General features: G+C 44.8%; 1 protein-coding gene across 5 annotated transcripts in view; it reads left to right on the top strand.

The window, feature by feature from the left end:
- LOC124011107 (testican-1-like) overlaps positions 1–21,194 on the top strand; it is a 450,156-nt gene that overhangs the window by 221,559 nt on the left and 207,403 nt on the right. For 3 of the 5 annotated variants that reach the window (XM_046324138.1, XM_046324136.1, XM_046324140.1), the window contains exon 3: positions 7,749–7,757. The exons of the other annotated variants lie outside the window; for them this stretch is intronic. In XM_046324138.1, coding sequence (XP_046180094.1) covers positions 7,749–7,757 — 9 coding nt within the window. The remainder of the gene's footprint in view (positions 1–7,748; positions 7,758–21,194) is intronic. 5 annotated transcript variants of the gene reach the window in all.

The raw sequence follows: 21,194 nt of genomic DNA, 5'->3' as shown, positions 1-21,194 counted from the left end.
TGACGGCAGTAGTGTCTCTGTTCTGGAGGGAGGGAGGGAGGGACTGACGGCAGTAGTATCTGTTCTGGAGGGAGGGAGGGACTGACGGCAGTAGTATCTGTTCTGGAGGGAGGGAGGGAGGGACTGACGGCAGTAGTATCTGTTCTGGAGGGAGGGAGGGACTGACGGCAGTAGTATCTGTTCTGGAGGGAAGGAGGGAAGAAGTGATGGAAAGGAAGAAAGGAGGGAAAATGACATGCTGGCGTCAGGGATCTGATCCTACCGTGGCAGGGCTGTGAGACACTTAACCATCACGGAAGATATTCTTTAAACGCCACCCTCTGGTTCCCCCATTACTCTTCACTGTGCGTGCTTTTCATCACTTTGAGCACCTGCCCCACCAAAGGTCTGTGCATGGCTCTGGTGTGTATGTGTTATATATGTAGGCCATCACTGCCATGTAATATGGCCCAGCTCGCATGTCCATTAAGAGAGAGGATGAAAGACCATAATTGGTTAAAGAAAATTGTGATAAATAAAAAGGACACTGTACCAGTTTCATTTAAGGACCAAAAAATTGACATTGCAAAATAGTTTTTTGACGTAACGAATCCATGGCACGTGGTTTATGAACAGATATATGCAAAATAATGCCAGATTCAAAACATAGAATGTTTCAATTTAAATTATCATACAGAATTCTTGCAAAACACAGAATGTTATTTATATGAGGGATACAATCTTCCAGCTCTGCAGATTTTACTGTGAGGAGGCAGAGTCATTAGATCATTTGTTTTGGTACTGTCCATATGTAGCTAGTTTTTGGTCAAAGGTCCAGGAATGGCTGAAGAATTACAACATTTACCTTGAAGTAACGCTGCCGACAGCAATACTGGGTGGTCTGAAGTCAGAGTCAATCGATCAATAATATAATAATACTTTTAGCAAAACATTTTCTTTTCAATTTACAATCTGTAGGAACAATGAGAACAGAAAGGTTCAGTACTTTTGTGAAGCATCACAGCATAGTTGGAAAAATATATGGCAAACAGAAATCCGAAATGGATGGTGTTAAGAGATAGATGGGAGGGGTTGAATGGAGCTGAAGGGAGGGACTAATAACAACAAGATAACTCATGTAAAATATACTGTGCCCGTAAAACGTTTGTAGTTTAAGAACTTTTTTGAAAGAGCACAGTTTGAAATATATGGCAAACAGAACATATGAGAGAGGTTGAGGTTAGAGGAAGGACAAGAGTTTAAAACAAACTAAATACAACTTTGTAAAATAGACTGTGTCCATAAAATGTATATAGTATGTATAAACTGGAAATACAGGCCTAAGTATTGTTGTTCACTAGTTTTCTCCTATTGGGAGAGGAGTGGTAGGGTTGGAGGGTAATAAAGGAAATGTGTGTGTGTACCTTTCAAAAGTTTGGGGCTACTTAGAAATTCTCTCTCTACTCTGGTTAGCGCCAGTTTGCGCTGTTCTGTGAAGGGAGTAGTACACACTAGCCTGTGTGTGTGGGTGGTGGTGGGGGGCTGTTTACCAGGCTGACCCTCCATACATTATTCATATCTAATCACTGGACATTTAACCCTGTGGTGCTTGGACTGCATGTGCCCCCCTATCGGAGACACCTAGTGTATGTGTGTGTGTGTGTGTGTCTCTCACTAGCCTCTAGTTCCTAGTCTCTAGTTACCAGCCCTTCTCTCACAGGCCTCTAGTTCCTACCCTCTCTCTCACTAGCCTCTAGTTCCTAGTCTCTAATTCCCACCCCCTCTCTCACCAGCCTCTAGTTCCTAGTCTCTAGTTACTAACCCTTCTCTCACTAGCCTCTAGTTCCTACCCTCTCTCTCACTAGCCTCTAGTTCCTAGTCTCTAGTTACTAGCCCTTCTCTCCCTGGCCTCTAGTTCCTACCCCCTCTCTCACTAGCCTCTAGTTCCTAGCCTCTAATTCCCAACCCCTCACTCACTAGCCACTAGTTCCTACCCCCCTCTAACCAGCCTCTAGTTCCTACCCCCTCTCTCACCAGCCTCTAGTTCCTATTCTCTAATTCCCAACCCCTCACTCACTAGCCACTAGTTCCTACCCCCCTCTCACCAGCCTCTAGTTCCTACCCCATCTTTCACGAGCCACTAGTTTCTACCCCCTCTCTCAATAGCCGATCGTTCCTCTACCCCTCTCTCACTAGCCACTAGTTCCTACCCCATCTCTCACTAGCTTCTAGATCCTAACCCCTCTCATAACTACCCTCTACCTCCTAGCCTCTAGTTCCTAACCCTCTCTCACTAGGCTCTAGTTCCTACCCCCTCTCTCACTAGGCTCTAGTTCCTACCCCTCTCTCACTAGCCTCTAGTTCCTACCCCTCTCTCACTAGCCTCTAGTTCCTACCCCCTCTCTCACTAGCCTCTAGTTCGTACCCACTCTCTCACTAGCCACTAGTTCCTAACCCCTCTCTCACTAGCCTCTAGTTCCTACCCCATCTCTCACTAGGCTCTAGTTCCTACCCCTCTCTCACTAGCCTCTAGTTCCTACCCCCCTCTCACTAGCCTCTAGTTCCTACCCCCTCTCTCACTAGGCTCTAGTTCCTACCCCCTCTCTCACTAGGCTCTAGTTCCTACCCCCTCTCTCACTAGGCTCTAGTTCCTACCCCTCTCTCACTAGTCTCTAATTCCCACCCCCTCTCTCACCAGCCTCTAGTTCCTAGTCTCTAGTTACTAGCCCTTCTCTCACTAGCCTCTAGTTCCTACCCTCTCTCTCACTAGCCTCTAGTTCCTAGTCTCTAGTTACTAGCCCTTCTCTCCCTGGCCTCTAGTTCCTACCCCCTCTCTCACCAGCCTCTAGTTCCTAGCCTCTAATTCCCAACCCCTCACTCACTAGCCACTAGTTCCTACCCCCCTCTCACCAGCCTCTAGTTCCTACCCCCTCTCTCACCAGCCTCTAGTTCCTATTCTCTAATTCCCAACCCCTCACTCACTAGCCACTAGTTCCTACCCCCCTCTCACCAGCCTCTAGTTCCTACCCCATCTTTCACGAGCCACTAGTTTCTACCCCCTCTCTCAATAGCCGATCGTTCCTCTACCCCTCTCTCACTAGCCACTAGTTCCTACCCCATCTCTCACTAGCTTCTAGATCCTAACCCCTCTCATAACTACCCTCTACCTCCTAGCCTCTAGTTCCTAACCCCTCTCTCACTAGGCTCTAGTTCCTACCCCCTCTCTCACTAGGCTCTAGTTCCTACCCCCTCTCTCACTAGCCTCTAGTTCCTACCCCCTCTCTCACTAGCCTCTAGTTCCTACCCCCTCTCTCACTAGCCTCTAGTTCGTACCCACTCTCTCACTAGCCACTAGTTCCTAACCCCTCTCTCACTAGCCTCTAGTTCCTACCCCATCTCTCACTAGGCTCTAGTTCCTACCCCCTCTCTCACTAGCCTCTAGTTCCTACCCCCTCTCTCACTAGCCTCTAGTTCCTACCCCTCTCTCACTAGGCTCTAGTTCCTACCCCCTCTCTCACTAGGCTCTAGTTCCTACCCCCTCTCTCACTAGGCTCTAGTTCCTACCCCCTCTCTCACTAGGCTCTAGTTCCTACCCCCTCTCTCACTAGGCTCTAGTTCCTACCCCCTCTCTCACTAGGCTCTAGTTCCTACCCCCTCTCTCACTAGCCTCTAGTTCCTACCCCTCTCTCACTAGGCTCTAGTTCCTACCCCCTCTCTCACTAGGCTCTAGTTCCTACCCCCTCTCTCACTAGGCTCTAGTTCCTACCCCTCTCTCACTAGGCTCTAGTTCCTACCCCCTCTCTCACTAGGCTCTAGTTCCTACCCCCTCTCTCACTAGCCACTAGTTCCTAACCCCTCTCTCACTAGGCTCTAGTTCCTACCCCCTCTCTCACTAGCCTCTAGTTCGTACCCACTCTCTCACTAGCCACTAGTTCCTACCCCTTCTCTCACAAGCCACTAGTTCCTACCCCATCTCTCGCTAGCCTCTAGAGCCTACCCCCTCTCATAACTAGCCTCTAGTTCCTAGCCTCTAGTCCGTAACCCCTCTCTCACTAGCCTCTAGTCCGTAACCCCTCCCTCACTAGCCACTAGTTCCTACCCCCTCTCTCACTAGCCTCTAGAGCCTACCCCCTCTCATAACTAGCCTCTAGTTCCTAGCCTCTAGTCCGTAACCCCTCTCTCACTAGCCTCTAGTCCGTAACCCCTCCCTCACTAGCCACTAGTTCCTACCCCCTCTCTCATTAGCCTCAAGTTCCTACCCCTCTCTCACTAGTCTTGAGTTCCTAACCCCTCTCTCACTAGCCACTAGTTCTTAGCCTCTCTCTCCCTAGCCTCTAGTTCCTAACCCCTCTCTCACTAGCCTCTAGATCCTAACCCCACTCTCACTGTCATCTAGTCCCGAGGCAGTGCATATCAGGAAGGGTTGGCTAGGGATCTGAAATGGATCGTAGCTTATCTTGCACGTATGAATGTCTCCTATCATCTAAGAAAATCCCTCCCTGCAACTTCGGTTGTATATTTTCAGAACACTTGAAAGCAGAAAGACGGAGAGAAAGAGAGAGAGGGCCTACAGCAGCACCTCGATCTTATGCACAGATTCTGTCAGACCTGGGCCCTGACAGTAAATCTCAGTAAGACCAAAATAATGGTGTTCCAAAAAAGGTCCAGTCACCAGGACCACAAATACAAATTCCATCTAGACACTGTTGCCCTAGAGCACACAAAAAACTATACATACCTTGGCCTAAACATCAGTGCCACAGGTAACTTCCACAAAGCTGTGAACGATCTGAGAGACAAGGCAAGAAGGGCATTCTATGCCATCAAAAGGAACATAAATTTCAACATACCAATTAGGATTTGGCTAAAAATACTTGAATCAGTCATAGAGCCCATTGCCCTTTATGGTTGTGAGGTCTGGGGTCCGCTCACCAACCAAGACTTCACAAAATGGGACAAACACCAAATTGAGACTCTGCACGCAGAATTCTGCAAAAATATCCGCCGTGTACAACGTAGAACACCAAATAATGCATGCAGAGCAGAATTAGGCCGATACCAACTAATTATCTAAATTCAGAAAAGAGCCGTTAAATTCTATAACCACCTAAAAGGAAGCGATTCCCAAACCTTCCACAACAAAGCCATCACCTACAGAGAGATGAACCTGGAGAAGAGTCCCCTAAGCAAGCTGGTCCTGGGGCTCTGTTCACAAACACAAACACACCCTACAGAGCCCCAGGACAGCAGCACAATTAGACCCAACCAAATCATGAGAAAACAAAAAGATAATTACTTGACACATTGGAAAGAATTAACAAAAAAACAGAGCAAACTAGAATGCTATTTGGCCCTACACAGAGAGTACACAGCGGCAGAATACCTGACCACTGTGACTGACCCAAAATTAAGGAAAGCTTTGACTATGTACAGACTCAGTGAGCATAGCCTTGCTATTGAGAAAGGCCCGCCATAGTCAGACATGGCTCTCAAGAGAAGATAGGCTATGTGCTCACTGCCCACAAAATGAGGTGGAAACTGAGCTGCACTTCCTAACCTCCTGCCCAATGTATGACCATATTAGAGAGACAGATTTCCCTCAGATTACACAGATCCACAAAGAATTTGAAAACAAATCCAATTTTGTTAACCTCCCATATCTACTGGGTGAAATTACACAGTGTGCCATCACAGCAGCAAGATTTGTGACCTGTTGCCACGAGAAAAGGGCAACCAGTGAAGAAAACACCATTGTAAATACAACCCATATCTATGCTTATTTATTTTATCTTGTGTCCTTTAACATTTGTACATTGTTAAAACACTGTATATATATAATATGCCATTTGTCATGTCTTTATTGTTTTGAAACTTCTGTATGTGTGATGTTTACTGTAAATTTTTATTGTTTATTTCACTTTATATATTCACTTTATATATTATCTATGTCACTTGCTTTGGCAATGTTAACACATGTTTCCCATGTCAATAAAGCCCTTGAATGGAATTAAGAGAGAGAGAGAGAGAGAGAGAGAGAGAGAGAGAGAGAGAGAGAGAGAGAGAGAGAGAGAGAGAGAGAATGAGAATAATGGAGACTAGACATCTACCAACCCACTATCAGATTAGTGCACGTAGCAAAGTGATTCCTGTCCTCATTATGAAATTAAACTTGACCCTTTATATCTAAAAATGACCATATACACCGATTGTTTAAAGCACAACCAAAACTATTGCTGATGCTGAACCTGAGCAATCAAAATAAAATCTATTGTAAACGCTGTTCTGCAGGCAGGCTATAACAAGGTGAGAGTTGTCTCTGGTAGTTTACATGTATTCATGTAAAACACCATTTTCAACAGAGCAGAGATGGCAATAACGTAGCAAATGACATAGGTTGTCACTCAACTAATAAAGGCTAATATCACGTTCAGCATGTTCAGCATGATAACTGACTGTCAACAGTTTCATGCAGTTCCACACTGAAGGAGAGGACGCATCAGTTGTCAGAAAAAAAAAGTATTTTCAGAAGGTAGAAATCATGTAAAATGAGCAACAACAACACATGGAAATGGACGATTCCTAACGTTTGAATCAAGCTTCTGACAGATGAATGCTACATTTGGATTGTTTAAATGGGGGGCCAATGCGTATCAGTGACTTGTTACATCCCTTAATTAAGTCAAGTTTGTTTTCTTAGTGGCACAGAACAGTTGAGCGCCACACAACTGAATGAAAGCGAGAGGGAGGGATGCAAAGCAGACAAGGAGAGGGTTGTGTCCTCTCTCTGTGCTGTCTGTAGAGTGCATCACCCTCTCCACTCCTGTTAGGTTTATAGAGCGCAGGATGATGTCTAGCCACAAAGCATTAGACTTAAAACACACTACCAGACCATAAACAATACCTGTTTTGACATTTATCCACACCCCTATGACCACAGACACAACACAGACACGCCACAGACACACAAGTAGGTGATCAAGCACACACACACAGGCACACTGGCACAGAGTAAGGTAGAAGATTGAAGCTATATTTTTCTCTCTCTCTCCCCCCCTCTCTCTCTCTTTCACCCCCCCCCACTTCTCTCTCTATTTCGCTCTCACTCTTTCTCTCTCTCCTCTCTCTCTCCCTCTCTCTCCCTTGCTCTCTCTCCCCCTTTCTCTCTCTCCCTCTCTCTCTCTCTCTCTCTCTCCTCAATCATTCTCCTCTCTCTCCCCTTTTTCTCTCTCTCTCCATCTCCGTCTCCCTCTTTCTCCCTCCCTTCCTTTCTCTTTCTCCTCTCTCTCATCCCCCCTCTCACTCTCTCTCTCCCCTATCTCTTTCTCTCCCCCTCTGCCCCCCCTCTCAGTTGATGTTTTCCCTCTATGTGTTGGAATTACATGTCACAACGAATAAGGCTGTCTCACTCTTAACACCGCTGGGGGACTGTGTGTGTGTGTGTGTGTGTGTGTGTGTGTGTGTGTGTGTGTGTGTGTGTGTGTGTGTGTGTGTGTGTGTGTGTGTGTGTGTGTGTGTGTGTGTGTGTGTGTGTGTGTGTGTGTGTGTGTGTGTGTGTGTGTGTGTGTGTGTGTGTTGTGTGTGTGACAGCAGTGCAATCACATTAATACACCCACAGATTCCCTTTAATGAATGTCTACGTACGTAGTCTCTTTGTATTCTGAACAGATAGCCCGGGACCTTTGTTCAAAATGTGATTTACATTATATTTGCCATTATAAATGACCTTTCTCTTTCTCTCCCTCTCTCCTTTCTTTCTGCAATCATTGAAGGAAGTTGAGGTAAGTGTTTGATTAATCTTCACACTTTTATAACTCCATTTTGAAATCCTCTGATAAGGTAGAGAGTGGAAGCGCGTGAATATGTGCATCTGAAAATGTATTTGGAGATAGCGTTCTCTCACAATGGAAACACAATCGCGTGCGATACCCGACACTTGATGCAGTGCGGTATGTCCCTCTGGGCTTGCTGTAGTGCTGATACATGTATGTTAACACACCACTTCAAAACGGTCAGTGTAAAAGATAGGAGACACAGTGGAGATAATAGACTAGTTCAACATGGCAGCTGTAAAGCTCCACTGTAGAGTTGGTGAAACACCTTGATGTGATGAGGAGGATCCGAAGAGTTTAGTAGCCGAGTTCAGCTCCACTGTAGAGTTGGTGAAACACCTTGATGTGATGAGGAGGATCCGAAGAGTTTAGTAGCCGAGTTCAGCTCCACTGTAGAGAGGGTGAAACACCTTTATGTGATGAGGAGGATCCGAAGAGGTTAGTAGCCAAGTTCAACGCCACTGTAGAGAGGGTGAAACACCTTTATGTGATGAGGATCACCACTTTATTTTAAGAATGTTAAATGTCAGAATATTAGTAGTATTTATTTCAGCTTTTATTTCTTTCATCACTTTCCCTGTGGGTCAGAAGTTTACATACACTCAATTAGTATTTGGTAACATTGCCTTTGAATTGTTTAACTTGGGTCAGACATTTCGGGTAGCCTTCCACAAGCTACCCACAATAAGTTGGGTGAATTTTGGCCCATTCCTCCTGTCAGAGCTGTTGTAACTGAGTCAGGTTTATTGGCCTCCTTGCTCACACATGCTTTTTCAGTTCTGCCCACACATTGTCTATGGGATTGAAGTCAGGGCTTTGTGATGGCCACTCCAATACCTTGACTTTGTTGTCATTCAGCCATTTTGCCACAACTTTGAGAGTATGCTTCCTGACTGATGTCTTGAGATGTTGCTTCAATATATCCACAGAATTTTCCTTCCTCATGTTGCCATCTATTTTGTGAAGTGCACAAAATAGCACCTCCACAACACGATGCTGCCACCCCCGTGCTTCACGGTTGGGTTTGTGTTCTTCGACTTGCAAGCCTCCCCCTTTTTCCTCCAAACATAACAATGGTCATTATGGCCAAACAGTTCTATTTTTGTTTCATCAGACCAGAAGACATTTCTTCAAAAAGTACGATCTTTGTCCCCATGTGCAGTTGCAAACTGTAGTCTGGCTTTTGTTATGGCGGTGTTGGAGCAGTGGCTTCTTCCTTGCTGAGCAGTCTTTCAGGTTATGTCGATATAGGACTCGTTTTACTTTTGTACCTGTTTCCTCCAGCTTCTTCACAAGGTCCTTTGCTGTTGTTCTGGGATTAATTTGCACTTTTCGCACCAAAGTAGGTTCATCTCTAGGAGACAGAACATGTCTCCTTGTTGAGCGGTATGACGGCTGCGTGGTGTTTATACTTGTGTACTATTGTTTGTACAGCTGAACGTGGTAACTTCAGGCATTTGGAAATTGCTCCCAAGGATGAATCAGACGTGTGGAGGTCTACAATTTTTTTATTTTTTTTTTTATTTTATTTTTTTTTTCACCTTTATTTAACCAGGTAGGCTAGTTGAGAACAAGTTCTCATTTGCAACTGCGACCTGGCCAAGATAAAGCATAGCAATGTGAACAGACAACACAGAGTTACACATGGAGTAAACAATTAACAAGTCAATAACACAGTAGGAAAAAAAGGGGGGTGTCTATATACATTGTGTGCAAAAGGCATGAGGAGGTAGGCGAATAATTACAATTTTGCAGATTAACACTGGAGTGATAAATGATCAGATGGTCATGTACAGGTAGAGATATTGGTGTGCAAAAGAGCAGAAAAGTAAATAAATAAAAACAGTATGGGGATGAGGTAGGTAAAAATGGGTGGGCTATTTACCGATAGACTTATGTATAGCTGCAGCGATCGTTTAACTGCTCAGATAGCAGATGTTTGAAGTTGGTGAGGTAGATAAAAGTCTCCAACTTCAGCGATTTTTGCAATTCGTTCCAGTCACAGGCAGCAGAGAACTGGAACGAAAGGCGGCCAAATGAGGTGTTGGCTTTAGGGATGATCAGTGAGATACACCTGCTGGAGCGCATGCTATGGATGGGTGTTGCCATCGTGACCAGTGAACTGAGATAAGACGGAGCTTTACCTAGCATGGACTTGTAGATGACCTGGAGCCAGTGGGTCTGGCGACGAATATGTAGTGAGGGCCAGCCGACTAGAGCATACAAGTCGCAGTGGTGGGTGGTATATATCTGAGGTCTTGGTTGATTTCTTTTGATTTTCCCATGATGTCAAGCAAAGAGGCACTGAGTTTGAAGGTAGGCCTTGAAATAAAAAATGAAGGGAACACCTAAACAACACAATGTAACTCCAAGTCAATCACACTTCTGTGAAATCAAACAGTCCACTTAGGAAGCAACACTGATTGACAATAAATTTCACATGCTGTTGTGCAAATGGAATAGACAACAGGTGGAAATTATAGGCAATTAGCAAGACACCCCCAATAAAGGAGTGGTTCTGCAGGTGGTGACCACAGACCACTTCTCAGTTCCTATGATTCCTGGCTGATGTTTTGGTCACTTTTGAATGCTGGCGGTGCTTTCACTCTAGTGGTAGCATGAGACGGAGTCTACAACCCATACAAGTGGCTCAGGTATTGCAGCTCATCCAGGATGGCACATCAATGCGAGCTGTGGCAAGAAGGTTTGCTGTGTCTGTCAGTGTAGTGTCCAGAGCATGGAGGCGCTACCAGGAGACAGGCCAGTACATCAGGAGACGTGGAGGAGGCCGTAGGAGGGCAACAACCCGGCAGCAGGACCGCTACCTCTGCCTTTGTGCAAGGAGGAGCAGGAGGAGCACTGCCAGAGCCGTGCAAAATGACCTCCAGCAGGCCACAAATGTGCATGTGTCTGCTCAAATGGTCAGAAACAGACTCCATGAGGGTGGTATGAGGGCCTGACGTCCACAGGTGGGGGTTATGCTTACAGCCCAACACCATACAGGATGTTTGGCATTTGCCAGAGAACACCAAGATTGGCAAATTCGCCACTGGCGCCCTGTGCTCTTCACAGATGAAAGCAGGTTCACACTGAGCACATGTGACAGACGTGACAGTCTGGAGACGCCGTAGAGAACATTCTGCTGCCTGCAACATCCTCCAGCATGTTTGTTTGTCGATGGGTCAGTCATGGTGTGGCGTGGCATTTCTTTGGGGGGCCGCACAGCCCTCCATGTGCTCGCCAGAGGTAGCCTGACTGCCATTAGGTACCGAGATGAGATCCTCAGACCCCTTGTGAGACCATATGCTGGTGCGGTTGGCCTGGGTTCCTCCTAATGCAAGACAATGCTAGACCTCATGTGGCTGGAGTGTGTCAGCAGTTCCTGCAAGAGGAAGGCATTGATGCTATGGACTGACCCGCCCATTCCCCAGACCTGAATCCAATTGAGCACATCTGGGACATCATGTCTCGCTCCATCCAACAACGCCATGTTGCATCACAGACTGTCCAGGAGTTGGCGGATGCTTTTGTCCAGGTCTGGGAGGAGATCCCTCAGGAGACCATCCGCCACCTCATCCGGAGCAGGCCCAGGTGTTATAGGGAGGTCATACAGGCACGTGGAGGCCACACACACTACTGAGCCTCATTTTGACTTGTTTTAAGGACATTACATCAAAGTAGGATCTGTAGTGTGGTTTTCCACTTTAAATTTGATTGTGACTCCAAATCCAGACCTCCATGGGTTGATACATTTGATTTCCATTGATCATTTTTGTGTGATTTTGTTGTCAGCACATTCAACATGTAAAGAATAAAGTTTTTAATTAGAATATTTCATTCATTCAGATCTAGGATGTGTTATTTTAGTGTTTCCTTTATTTTTTGAACATTGTACATCCACAGGTACACCTCCAATTGACTCAAATTAGGTCAATTAGCCTATCAGAAGACATGACATAATTTTCTGGAATTTTCCAAGCTGTTTGACTGCACAGTCAACTTAGTGTTTATAAACTTCTGACCCACTGGAATTTTGATACAGTGAATTTTAAGTGAAATAATCTGTCTGTAAACAATTGTTGGAAAAATTACTTGTGTCATTCACACAGTAGATGTCCTAACTTACTTGCCAAAACTATAGTTTGTTAACAAGAAATGTGTGGAGTGGTTGAAAAAGAGTTTTAATGACTACAACCTAAGTGTATGTCAACTTCCAACTTCAACTGTAGTGCACTACTTTTGACCAGAGGCCAGTTGGGATGCATTCCAAGGTTGATTGTATCCAACCGCAGTAAGATCCCTTCCTGAGCAGAGTCCAGTCGTATACCGTGGTATCGTACCCTGCAGTCCAAGGTTGATTGTATCCAACCGCAGTAAGATCCCTTCCTGAGCTGAGTCCAGTCGTATACTGTGGTATCGTACCCTGCAGTCCAAGGTTGATTGTATCGAACCGCAGTAAGATCCCTTCCTGAGCTGAGTCCAGTCATATACCGTGGTATCGTACCCTGCAGTCCAAGGTTGATTGTATCCAACCACAGTAAGATCCCTTCCTGAGCAGAGTCCAGTCGTATACCGTGGTATCGTACCCTGCAGTCCAAGGTTGATTGTATCCAACCGCAGTAAGATCCCTTCCTGAGCTGAGTCCAGTTGTATACCGTGGTATCGTACCCTGCAGTCCAAGGTTGATTGTATCCAACCGCAGTAAGATCCCTTCCTGAGCAGAGTCCAGTCGTATACAGTGGTATTGTACCCTGCAGTCCAAGGTTGATTGTATCCAACCGCAGTAAGATCCCTTCCTGAGCTGAGTCCAGTCGTATACTGTGGTATCGTACCCTGCAGTCCAAGGTTGATTATATCCAACCGCAGTAAGATCCCTTCCTGAGCTGAGTCCAGTCGTATACTGTGGTATCGTACCCTGCAGTCCAAGGTTGATTGTATCGAACCGCAGTAAGATCCCTTCCTGAGCTGAGTCCAGTCATATACCGTGGTATCGTACCCTGCAGTCCAAGGTTGATTGTATCCAACCGCAGTAAGATCCCTTCCTGAGCAGAGTCCAGTCGTATACCGTGGTATCGTACCCTGCAGTCCAAGGTTGATTGTATCCAACCGCAGTAAGATCCCTTCCTGAGCTGAGTCCAGTTGTATACTGTGGTATCGTACCCTGCAGTCCAAGGTTGATTGTATCCAACCGCAGTAAGATCCCTTCCTGAGCAGAGTCCAGTCGTATACCGTGGTATTGTACCCTGCAGTCCAAGGTTGATTGTATCCAACCGCAGTAAGATCCCTTCCTGAGCTGAGTCCAGTCGTATACCGTGGTATCGTACCCTGCAGTCCAAGGTTGATTGTATCCAACCGCAGTAAGATCCCTTCCTGAGCTGAGTCCAGTCATATTGCGTGGTATCGTACCCTGGAGCCATTTACCACTGTGTCTGTCTGTGCTATTATCTTGGCTGGATAGCAGCTTGGTGCAGAGGGAGGGGTGGAGAGGATGAGACGAGAGCAGTAGTGATGGAGATGATGGGCTCCCACATAAATGGTGTTTGGTTAAATCATGTCTTTGTCACAGTTATTGCTTTCTGTAACATTAGACTTCACACGTTGAAGCCGATAAAGGATAATTGCGTCTGGGAGAGAAAATGAGGACAGAGAAGAAAAGAAAGAGGGAGAGACGTGGAAATGAGAGGAGAGAAGAGAGAGACCAGCGGGACCATTTAATTGGGCATCGCGACCTCATATCAAACTAATGGACTTATTAGCTCAAACCTTAACTCCAGTCATTTGTAAAACAGGAAGTTGTGGAGGGAGAGTCGTGCTTATTGCTTTTCCTATGAAATTCTCAGATCCCTCCCTCTCTTCTCTCTCCAACTCTCTCTTGCTCCCCTCCTCTCTGTACACTGTTCTCCTCCATCCCTCCTCTCCTCCCTCCCTCCTCTCCTCCATCTCTCCTCTACTCTAATCAAGCATTATATGCTGTATTGAGGGGGAGACAGACTCTGCTCATAGCCACAATAGGGGGTCTCACAGTGGGTCTGCCACAATCACTCAACCACTCTCCCTCCCTGGTGATGCTGTTAACATCGTCAGTATGTGTGTCTGTGTGTCTGTTTGAATCTCTGCACACCTCCCACTGTTCCTCCCTGTTTGGGTTTGGGGCTAGTGGATTGTGCATGTGTGTGTGTGTGTGTGTGTGTGTGTGTGTGTGTGTGTGTGTGTGTGTGTGTGTGTGTGTGTGTGTGTGTGTGTGTGTGTGTGTGTGTGTGTGTGTGTGTGTGTGTGTGTGTGTGTGTGTGTGTGTGTGTGTGTGTGTGTGTTTGGGTCAGGTCCAGTAGCAGGGGTGAGTTAGTGCCTATCAGTTGTTCCAGCCTTGTCTCTCTGAGCCAAACCCAAATGCTGTTCCCACTGAGATCAGCTCAACAGACTGGCATTACAGAGCTGGCCAACTCACTACATTATCCCTGGCCCCACTGTCCCCCAACTCACTACATTATCCCTGGCCCCACTGTCCCCCAACTCACTACATTATCCCTGGCCCACTGTCCCAACTCTCTCTAACTGTCCCAACTCTCTAACTGTCCCAACTCTCTCTAACTGTCCCAACTCTCTCTAACTGTCCCAACTCTCTCTAACTGTCCCAAACTCTCTCTAACTGTCCCAAACTCTCTCTAACTGTCCCAAACTCTCTCTAACTCTCCCAACTCTCTCTAACTCTCCCAACTCTCTCTAACTGTCCCAGCTCTCTCTAACTGTCCCAAACTCTCTCTAACTATCCCAACTCTCTCTAACTATCCCAACTCTCTCTAACTGTCCCAAACTCTCTCTAACTGTCCCAACTCTCTGTCTCTCAAATGTTCAATTTCAATATGATTTCCAATTTTAATTTAACCTCTTGAAGTTTAGAAAAATAACGTTCCCAAAGTAAACGGCCTATTTCTCAGGACCAGATGTTAGAATATGCATATAATTGACAGATTAGGATAGAAAACACTCTAAAGTTTCCAAAACGGTTAGAATATTGTCTGTGAGTATAACAGAACTGATTTTGCAGGCGAAACCCTGAGAAAAATCAAACCAGGAAGTGGGTTCTATTTTGAAAACTCCATGTTCCATAGCCTCCCATTGCTCCATTTAAAGGGATATCAACCAGATTCCTTATCCTATCGCTTTCTCAAGATGTCAACAGTCTTCAGATATAGTACAGGCTTTTATTTTGAAGAATGAGCGTGAACGACCACATTGCGTAAGTGGATAGGTGGGGGCTCTCAGAGTGAATTGTGCGCAAAAGAGAAAGGTGGCCATTGTTACTCCCGGTCCTAGTGAAAAGCCAACTGTCCCGGTTGATATATTATCGAATAGATATTTGAAAAACATCCTGAGGATTGATTATGAAAAACGTCTGACATGTTTCTGTGGACATTATGGAAATAATTTGGATTTTGTTTCTGCATTGTCGTGACCGCTCTTTCCGGTGGATTCCTGGGCATAACGCACCAAACTAACAGAGGTATTTGGATATAAAAAATATCTTTATGGAACAAAAGGAACATTTATTGTCTAACTGGGAGTCTCGTGAGTGAAAACATCCAAAGATCATCAAAGGTAAACGATTAATTTGATTGCTTTTCTGATTTTCGTGACCAAGTTACCTGAGTGTACTTATTGTTTTGTCGAGCGATCGATAAACTTACACAAACGCTTGTATTGCTTTCGCTGTAAAGCATCATTTCAAAATCTGAGGCGACAGGTGGATTAACAAAAGGATAAGCTGTGTTTCGCAATATTGCACTTGTGATTTCACGAATATTAATATTTTCTAGTAATATTATTTGACTGTGAATGCTATTCAGTGTTGCTGATGACAATTATCCCGGATCCGGTATGGGTGGTTCAGAGAGGTTAAGGGCTTTATTGGCATGGAAAACAAATGTTTACATTGCCAAAGCAAGCAAAATAGATAATAAACAAAAGTGAAATAAACAATAAAAAATGAACAGTAAACATTACACTTACAACATTTCCAAAAGAATAATGGCATTTCAAAAGTCATATACAGTGTCATATACAGTGTTGTAACAATGTGCAAATAGTTAAAGTACAAAGAGAAAATAAATCAACATTAATATAGGTTGAATTTACACTTGTCTTTGTTATTCACTGGTTGCCCTTTTCTTGTGGCAACAGATCACAAATATTGCTGCTGTGATGGCAAACTGGCATTTCACCCAGTAGATATGGGAGTTTATCAAAATTGGATTTGTTTTCAAATTCCTTGTGGGTCTGTGTAATCTGAGGGAAGTACGTGTCTCTAATATGGTCATACATTTGGCAGGAGGTTAGGAAGTGCAGCTCAGTTTCCACCTCATTTTGTGGGCAGTGTGCACATAGCCTGTCTTCTCTTGAGAGCCAGATCTGCCTACGGCAAGGCTATGCTCACTGAGTCTGTACATAGTCAAAGCTTTCCTTAATTTTGGGTCAATCACAGTGGTTAGATATTCTACCACTGTGTACTCACTGTTTAGGTGCAAATAGCATTCTAGTTTTCTCCATTTTTTTGTTAATCCTTTCCAATGTGTCAAGTAATTATCTTTTTGTTTTCTCATGATTTGGTTGGGTATAATTGTGTTGCTGTCCTGGGTCTCTGTGGGGTGTGTTTTGTGAACAGAGCCCCAGGACCAGCTTGCTTAGAGGACTCTTCTCCAGGTTCATTTCTTTATAGGTGATGGCTTTGTTATGGAAGGTTTGTACATCGTTTCCTTTTAGGTAGTGGTAGAATTTAACGTCTCTTTTCTGGATTTTGATAGTTAGCGTTTATCGGCCTAATTTTGCTTTGCATGATTTATGTGGTGTTGTACACAGAGTATATTTCTCAATTTGTTGTTTGTCCGATTTTGTGAGTTCTTGGTTGGTGAGCGGACTCCAGAAACATAAAGGGCAATTGGTTCTATAACTGATTCAAGTATTTTTAGCGAGTTCCTAATTGGTATGTGGAATTTTATGTTCCTTTGGATGGCATTGAAGGCCCTTCTTGCCTTGTCTCTCAGCTCATTCACAGCTTTGTAGGAGTTACCTGTGGCTCTGATGTTTAGGCCAAGGTTTGTATAGTTTTTTGTGTGCTCTAGGGCGACGGTGTCTCGATGGAATTTGTCCTGGCTACTCAACCTTTTTTGGAACACCCTTTTATTTAGTCTTACTTGGTTTTCCTGTCAAGGCCCAGGTCTGACATAATCTGTGTAGAAGATCTGTGCAGATGCTGCTGTAGGCCCTCCTTGGTTGGGGTCAGAAGCACCAGAACATGAGAGCCAGTTTCATCATATGGTGGTTTTTCGTGTATGCACTTGCACTTGAATTTTCCTTCATGTCTTAAAGTAATGATGGACTGTCGTTTCTCTTTGCTTATTTGAGCTGTTCTTTCCATAATATGGACTTGGTCTTTTACCAAATAGGGCTATCTTCTGTTTCCCGCCCCTACCTTGTCACAACACAACTGCTTGGCTCAAATGCATTAAGGAAAGACATTCCACACATGAACAAGGAACACCTGTTCATTGAAATGCATTCCAGGTGACTACCTCATGAAGCTGGTTGAGAAAATGCCAAGAGTGTGCAAAGCTGTTATCATGGCAAAGTGTGGCTACTTTAAATCATCTCAAATATATTTTGATTTGTTTAACACTTTTGGTTACTACATGATTCCATGTGTTATTTCATAGTTTGATGTTCTCACAATTATTCTACAATGTAGAAAATAGTAAAAATAAAGAAAAACCCTTGAATGAGTAGGTGTGTCCAAACTTTTGAGTGTTACTGTATTTGCTTTTGCTGCTTGTTCTTTGTTATAGGTCCAAAAAGGTTGGAGAATGTAATTGCAGAATCCAGTGGGATCTCCTAGTCTTTAATAGTTGATTCTAAGATTTTGTATTTGCTGTTTGTTATTTGTTATAGGTCCAAAAAGGTTGGAGAAGTGGTTTATCCATACATCTCCCTTTTGGATAGATAACATTTCGTGTTGTTGTTTGTTTAGTGTTTTCCAATTTTACCAGAAGTGGTTAGATTCTATTGATTCTTCAATTATGTGAGCTGATTTCTGACGTGCTGTTCCTTCTTTTTCTGTAGTGTATTTCTGTATTGTTTTAGTGATTCACCATAGCGAAGGCGTAGACTCAGGTTTTCCGGGTCTCTATGTTTTCAGTTGGATAGGTTTCTCAATATCTTTCTTAGGTTGTTGCAGTCTTCATCAAACCACTTGTCATTGTTGTTCATTTTCTTAGGTTGTCTGCCTTAAATGTTAAGATTTGATTGGGAAGCTGAGAGGTCAAATATGCTGTTTAGGTTTTCTTCTGCCGAGTTTACACCTTCACTATTACTATCTCTATCTCGCGCTCTCTCGGTCTATGCTCTTTCTTTTTCCTGTCCATACTCTCTCAATTACGTTCCCTCTCTCCCTTTCTCCATCCTTCAGTCTCATCCCTCTTTTATTTGGTAATTTCCTGTCTCGTCCTCCCCACCTTCAACTTGTAGGTCTATTTCTCTTCCTCTGGTGTTCTCCTCATGGGTTTATCTCTCCTTCTGTTCTACTCATTTCCCGCACTCTGCCTCTCTCGCCCACACAGGCAGTAGGAAAGAGAGTTTTTGTGAGTGAAAATTCTGGCTTCTCAGTGGTTTATATCATCTTCTGCCTTTGTTTGGTCTTTAGAGTGATCTGCTGCTGGGACCATGCTGAGTGCTTTATTTCTAACGTCATGTTGAGACAAACACTGTTGAGAGAGAGAGAGAAAAGAGAGAGAGGGGGAGAGAGAGAGAGAGAGAGAGAGGGAGAGAGAGAGAGAGAGAGAGAGAGAGAGAGAGAGAGAGAGAGAGAGAGAGAGAGAGAGAGAGAGAGAGAGAGAGAGAGAGAGAGAGAGAGAGAGAGAGAGAGAATAAAAGATGAGAGAGAGAGACAGAGAGAGAGAGAGAGAGAGAGAGAGAGAGAGAGAGAGAGAGAGAGAGAGAGAGAGAGAGAGAGAGAGAGAGAGAGAGAGAGAGAGAGAGAGAGAGAGAGAGAATAAAAGATGAGAGAGAGAGAGATGAGAGAGAGAGACAGAGAGAGAGACGAGAGACAGAGAGAGAGAGAGAGAGAGAGAGAGAGAGAGAGAGAGAGAGAGAGAGAGAGAGAGAGAGAGAGAGAGAGAGAGAGAGAGAGAGAGAGAGAGAGAGAGAGAGAGAGAGAGAGAGAGAGAGAGAGCAAAATAGGAGAATTTGATAGTTAAGAGCTGAGAGAAATGTTTTTGCTTTCCCAGTGGGATATGGAGCTGTTTGTTATTTGAGCTCTGACAGGGTTTGATTCCTTCTTTTTATCACAACCCCACTCAGCTCTGCTACAGACTATATACTACATTGAGTATACAAAACATTAAGAGCATCGGCTCTTTCCATGACACAGACTGACCAGGTGAACCCAGGTGAAAGATATGATCTTCTATTGATGACCCTGTTAAATCCACTTCAATCAGTGTAGATGAAGGGGAGGAGACAGGTTAAGTAAGGATTTTGTAAGCCTTGAGACAATTGAGACATGGGATTGTGTATGTGTGCCATTTAGAAGGTGAATGGGAAAGACAAAATATTTAAGTGCCTTTGAACGAAGTATGGTAGTCGGTGCACCGGTTTGTGTCAAGAACTGCAGTATTGCTGGGTTTTTCACGCTCAATAGTTTCCCGTGTGTATCAAGAATGGTCCTGGTCCACCACCCAAAGGACATCCAGCCAACTTGACACAACTGTGGGAAGCATTGGAGTCAACATGGGCCAGCATCCCTGTGGAACGCTTTTGACACCATGCTTGACTAATTGAGGCTGTTCTGAGGGCAAAAGGGGGTGCAGCTCAGCATTGGGAAGGTGTTCCTAATGTTTTGTACCCTCAGCGTATATGTACAGTGTTTGTCTAGACCAGGGGTCACCAACCTTTTCTTAGTAAAGATCACTTTCTGGATCGAAATGCAAGCCGAGATCTACTGCTCAGGTTCTTTTATAAGCATGACTTAAAAAACGTAAGCCTAGGGCCTCCAGAGTGGTGCAGTGGTCTAAAGGCACGGCATCGCAGAGCTACAGGCGTCACTACAGACCCGGGTTCGATCCCGGGCTGTATCACAACCGGCCGTGATTGGGAGTCACATAGGGCAGCTCACAACTGGCCCAGCATTGTCCGGGTTTGGGTTTGGAGACAGTCTGGCTGGGGGGGCTTTACTTGGCTCATCCCGCTCTAGGGACTCCTTGTGGCAGGCCAGGCGCCTGCAGGCTGACCTCAGTCATCAGTTGAATGGTGTTTCCTCCGACACACTGGTACGGCTAGTTAAGCGGGCGGGTGTTAAGATGCGCGGTTTGGAAGGTGTTAAGAAGCGCGGTTTGGAAGGTGTTAAGAAGCGCGGTTTGGAAGGTGTTAAGAAGCGCGGTTTGGAAGGTGTTAAGAAGCGCGGTTTGGAAGGTGTAAAGATGCGTGGTTTGGAAGGTGTTAAGAAGCGCGGTTTGGAAGGTGTTAAGAAGCGCGGTTTGGAAGGTGTTAAGAAGCGCGGTTTGGAAGGTGTTAAGAAGCGCGGTTTGGAAGGTGTTAAGAAGCGCGGTTTGGAAGGTGTTAAGAAGCGCGGGTCATGTTTCGGAGGACGCGTGACTCGACATTTGCCTCCCAATCCCGTTGGGGAGTTGCAGCGCTGAGACAAAACTGAGAAGATAAAAAAAAACTGCTTAAGCCTATGCAACATTAACCAATTAAAAACAGTTCTGTAGCAATGAGGTTTGTGCATTAGGCCATAGGCCCAATATGTCATCACTGCATATTGGCTATGCTTGCTATTGGCCAATGTGGGTATATGATCACGCTGGTAATAGATCATTTGTTGTATTACTTGTGAGGCACAGCCAAGTGAGCATAATAATGTGTTGTATTACTTGTGAGGCACAGCCAAGTGAGCATAATAATGTGTTGTATTACTTGTGAGGCACAGCCAAGTGAGCATAATAATGTGTTGTATTACTTGTGAGGCACAGCCAAGTGAGCATAATAATTTGTTGTATTACTTGTGAGGCACAGCCAAGTGAGCATAATAATGTGTTGTATTACTTGTGAGGCACAGCCAAGTGAGCATAATAATTTGTTGTATTACTTGTGAGGCACAGCCAAGTGAGCATAATAATTTGTTGTATTACTTGTGAGGCATAACCAAGTGAGCATAATCATTTGTGGTGGAACAAACTCCCTCACGACGCCAGGACAGCGGAGTCAATCACCACCTTCCGGAGACACCTGAAACCCCACCTCTTTAAGGAATACCTAGGATAGGATAAGTATTCCCTCCCCCCCCCCCCCTTAAGATTTAGATGCACTATTGTAAAGTGACTGTTCCACTGGATGTCATAA

Source organism: Oncorhynchus gorbuscha, linkage group LG23, assembly GCF_021184085.1.
Source record: "Oncorhynchus gorbuscha isolate QuinsamMale2020 ecotype Even-year linkage group LG23, OgorEven_v1.0, whole genome shotgun sequence".
In the NCBI taxonomy this organism is placed as follows: domain Eukaryota; kingdom Metazoa; phylum Chordata; class Actinopteri; order Salmoniformes; family Salmonidae; genus Oncorhynchus; species Oncorhynchus gorbuscha.
This window is presented reverse-complemented; position numbering and strand designations above follow the sequence as displayed.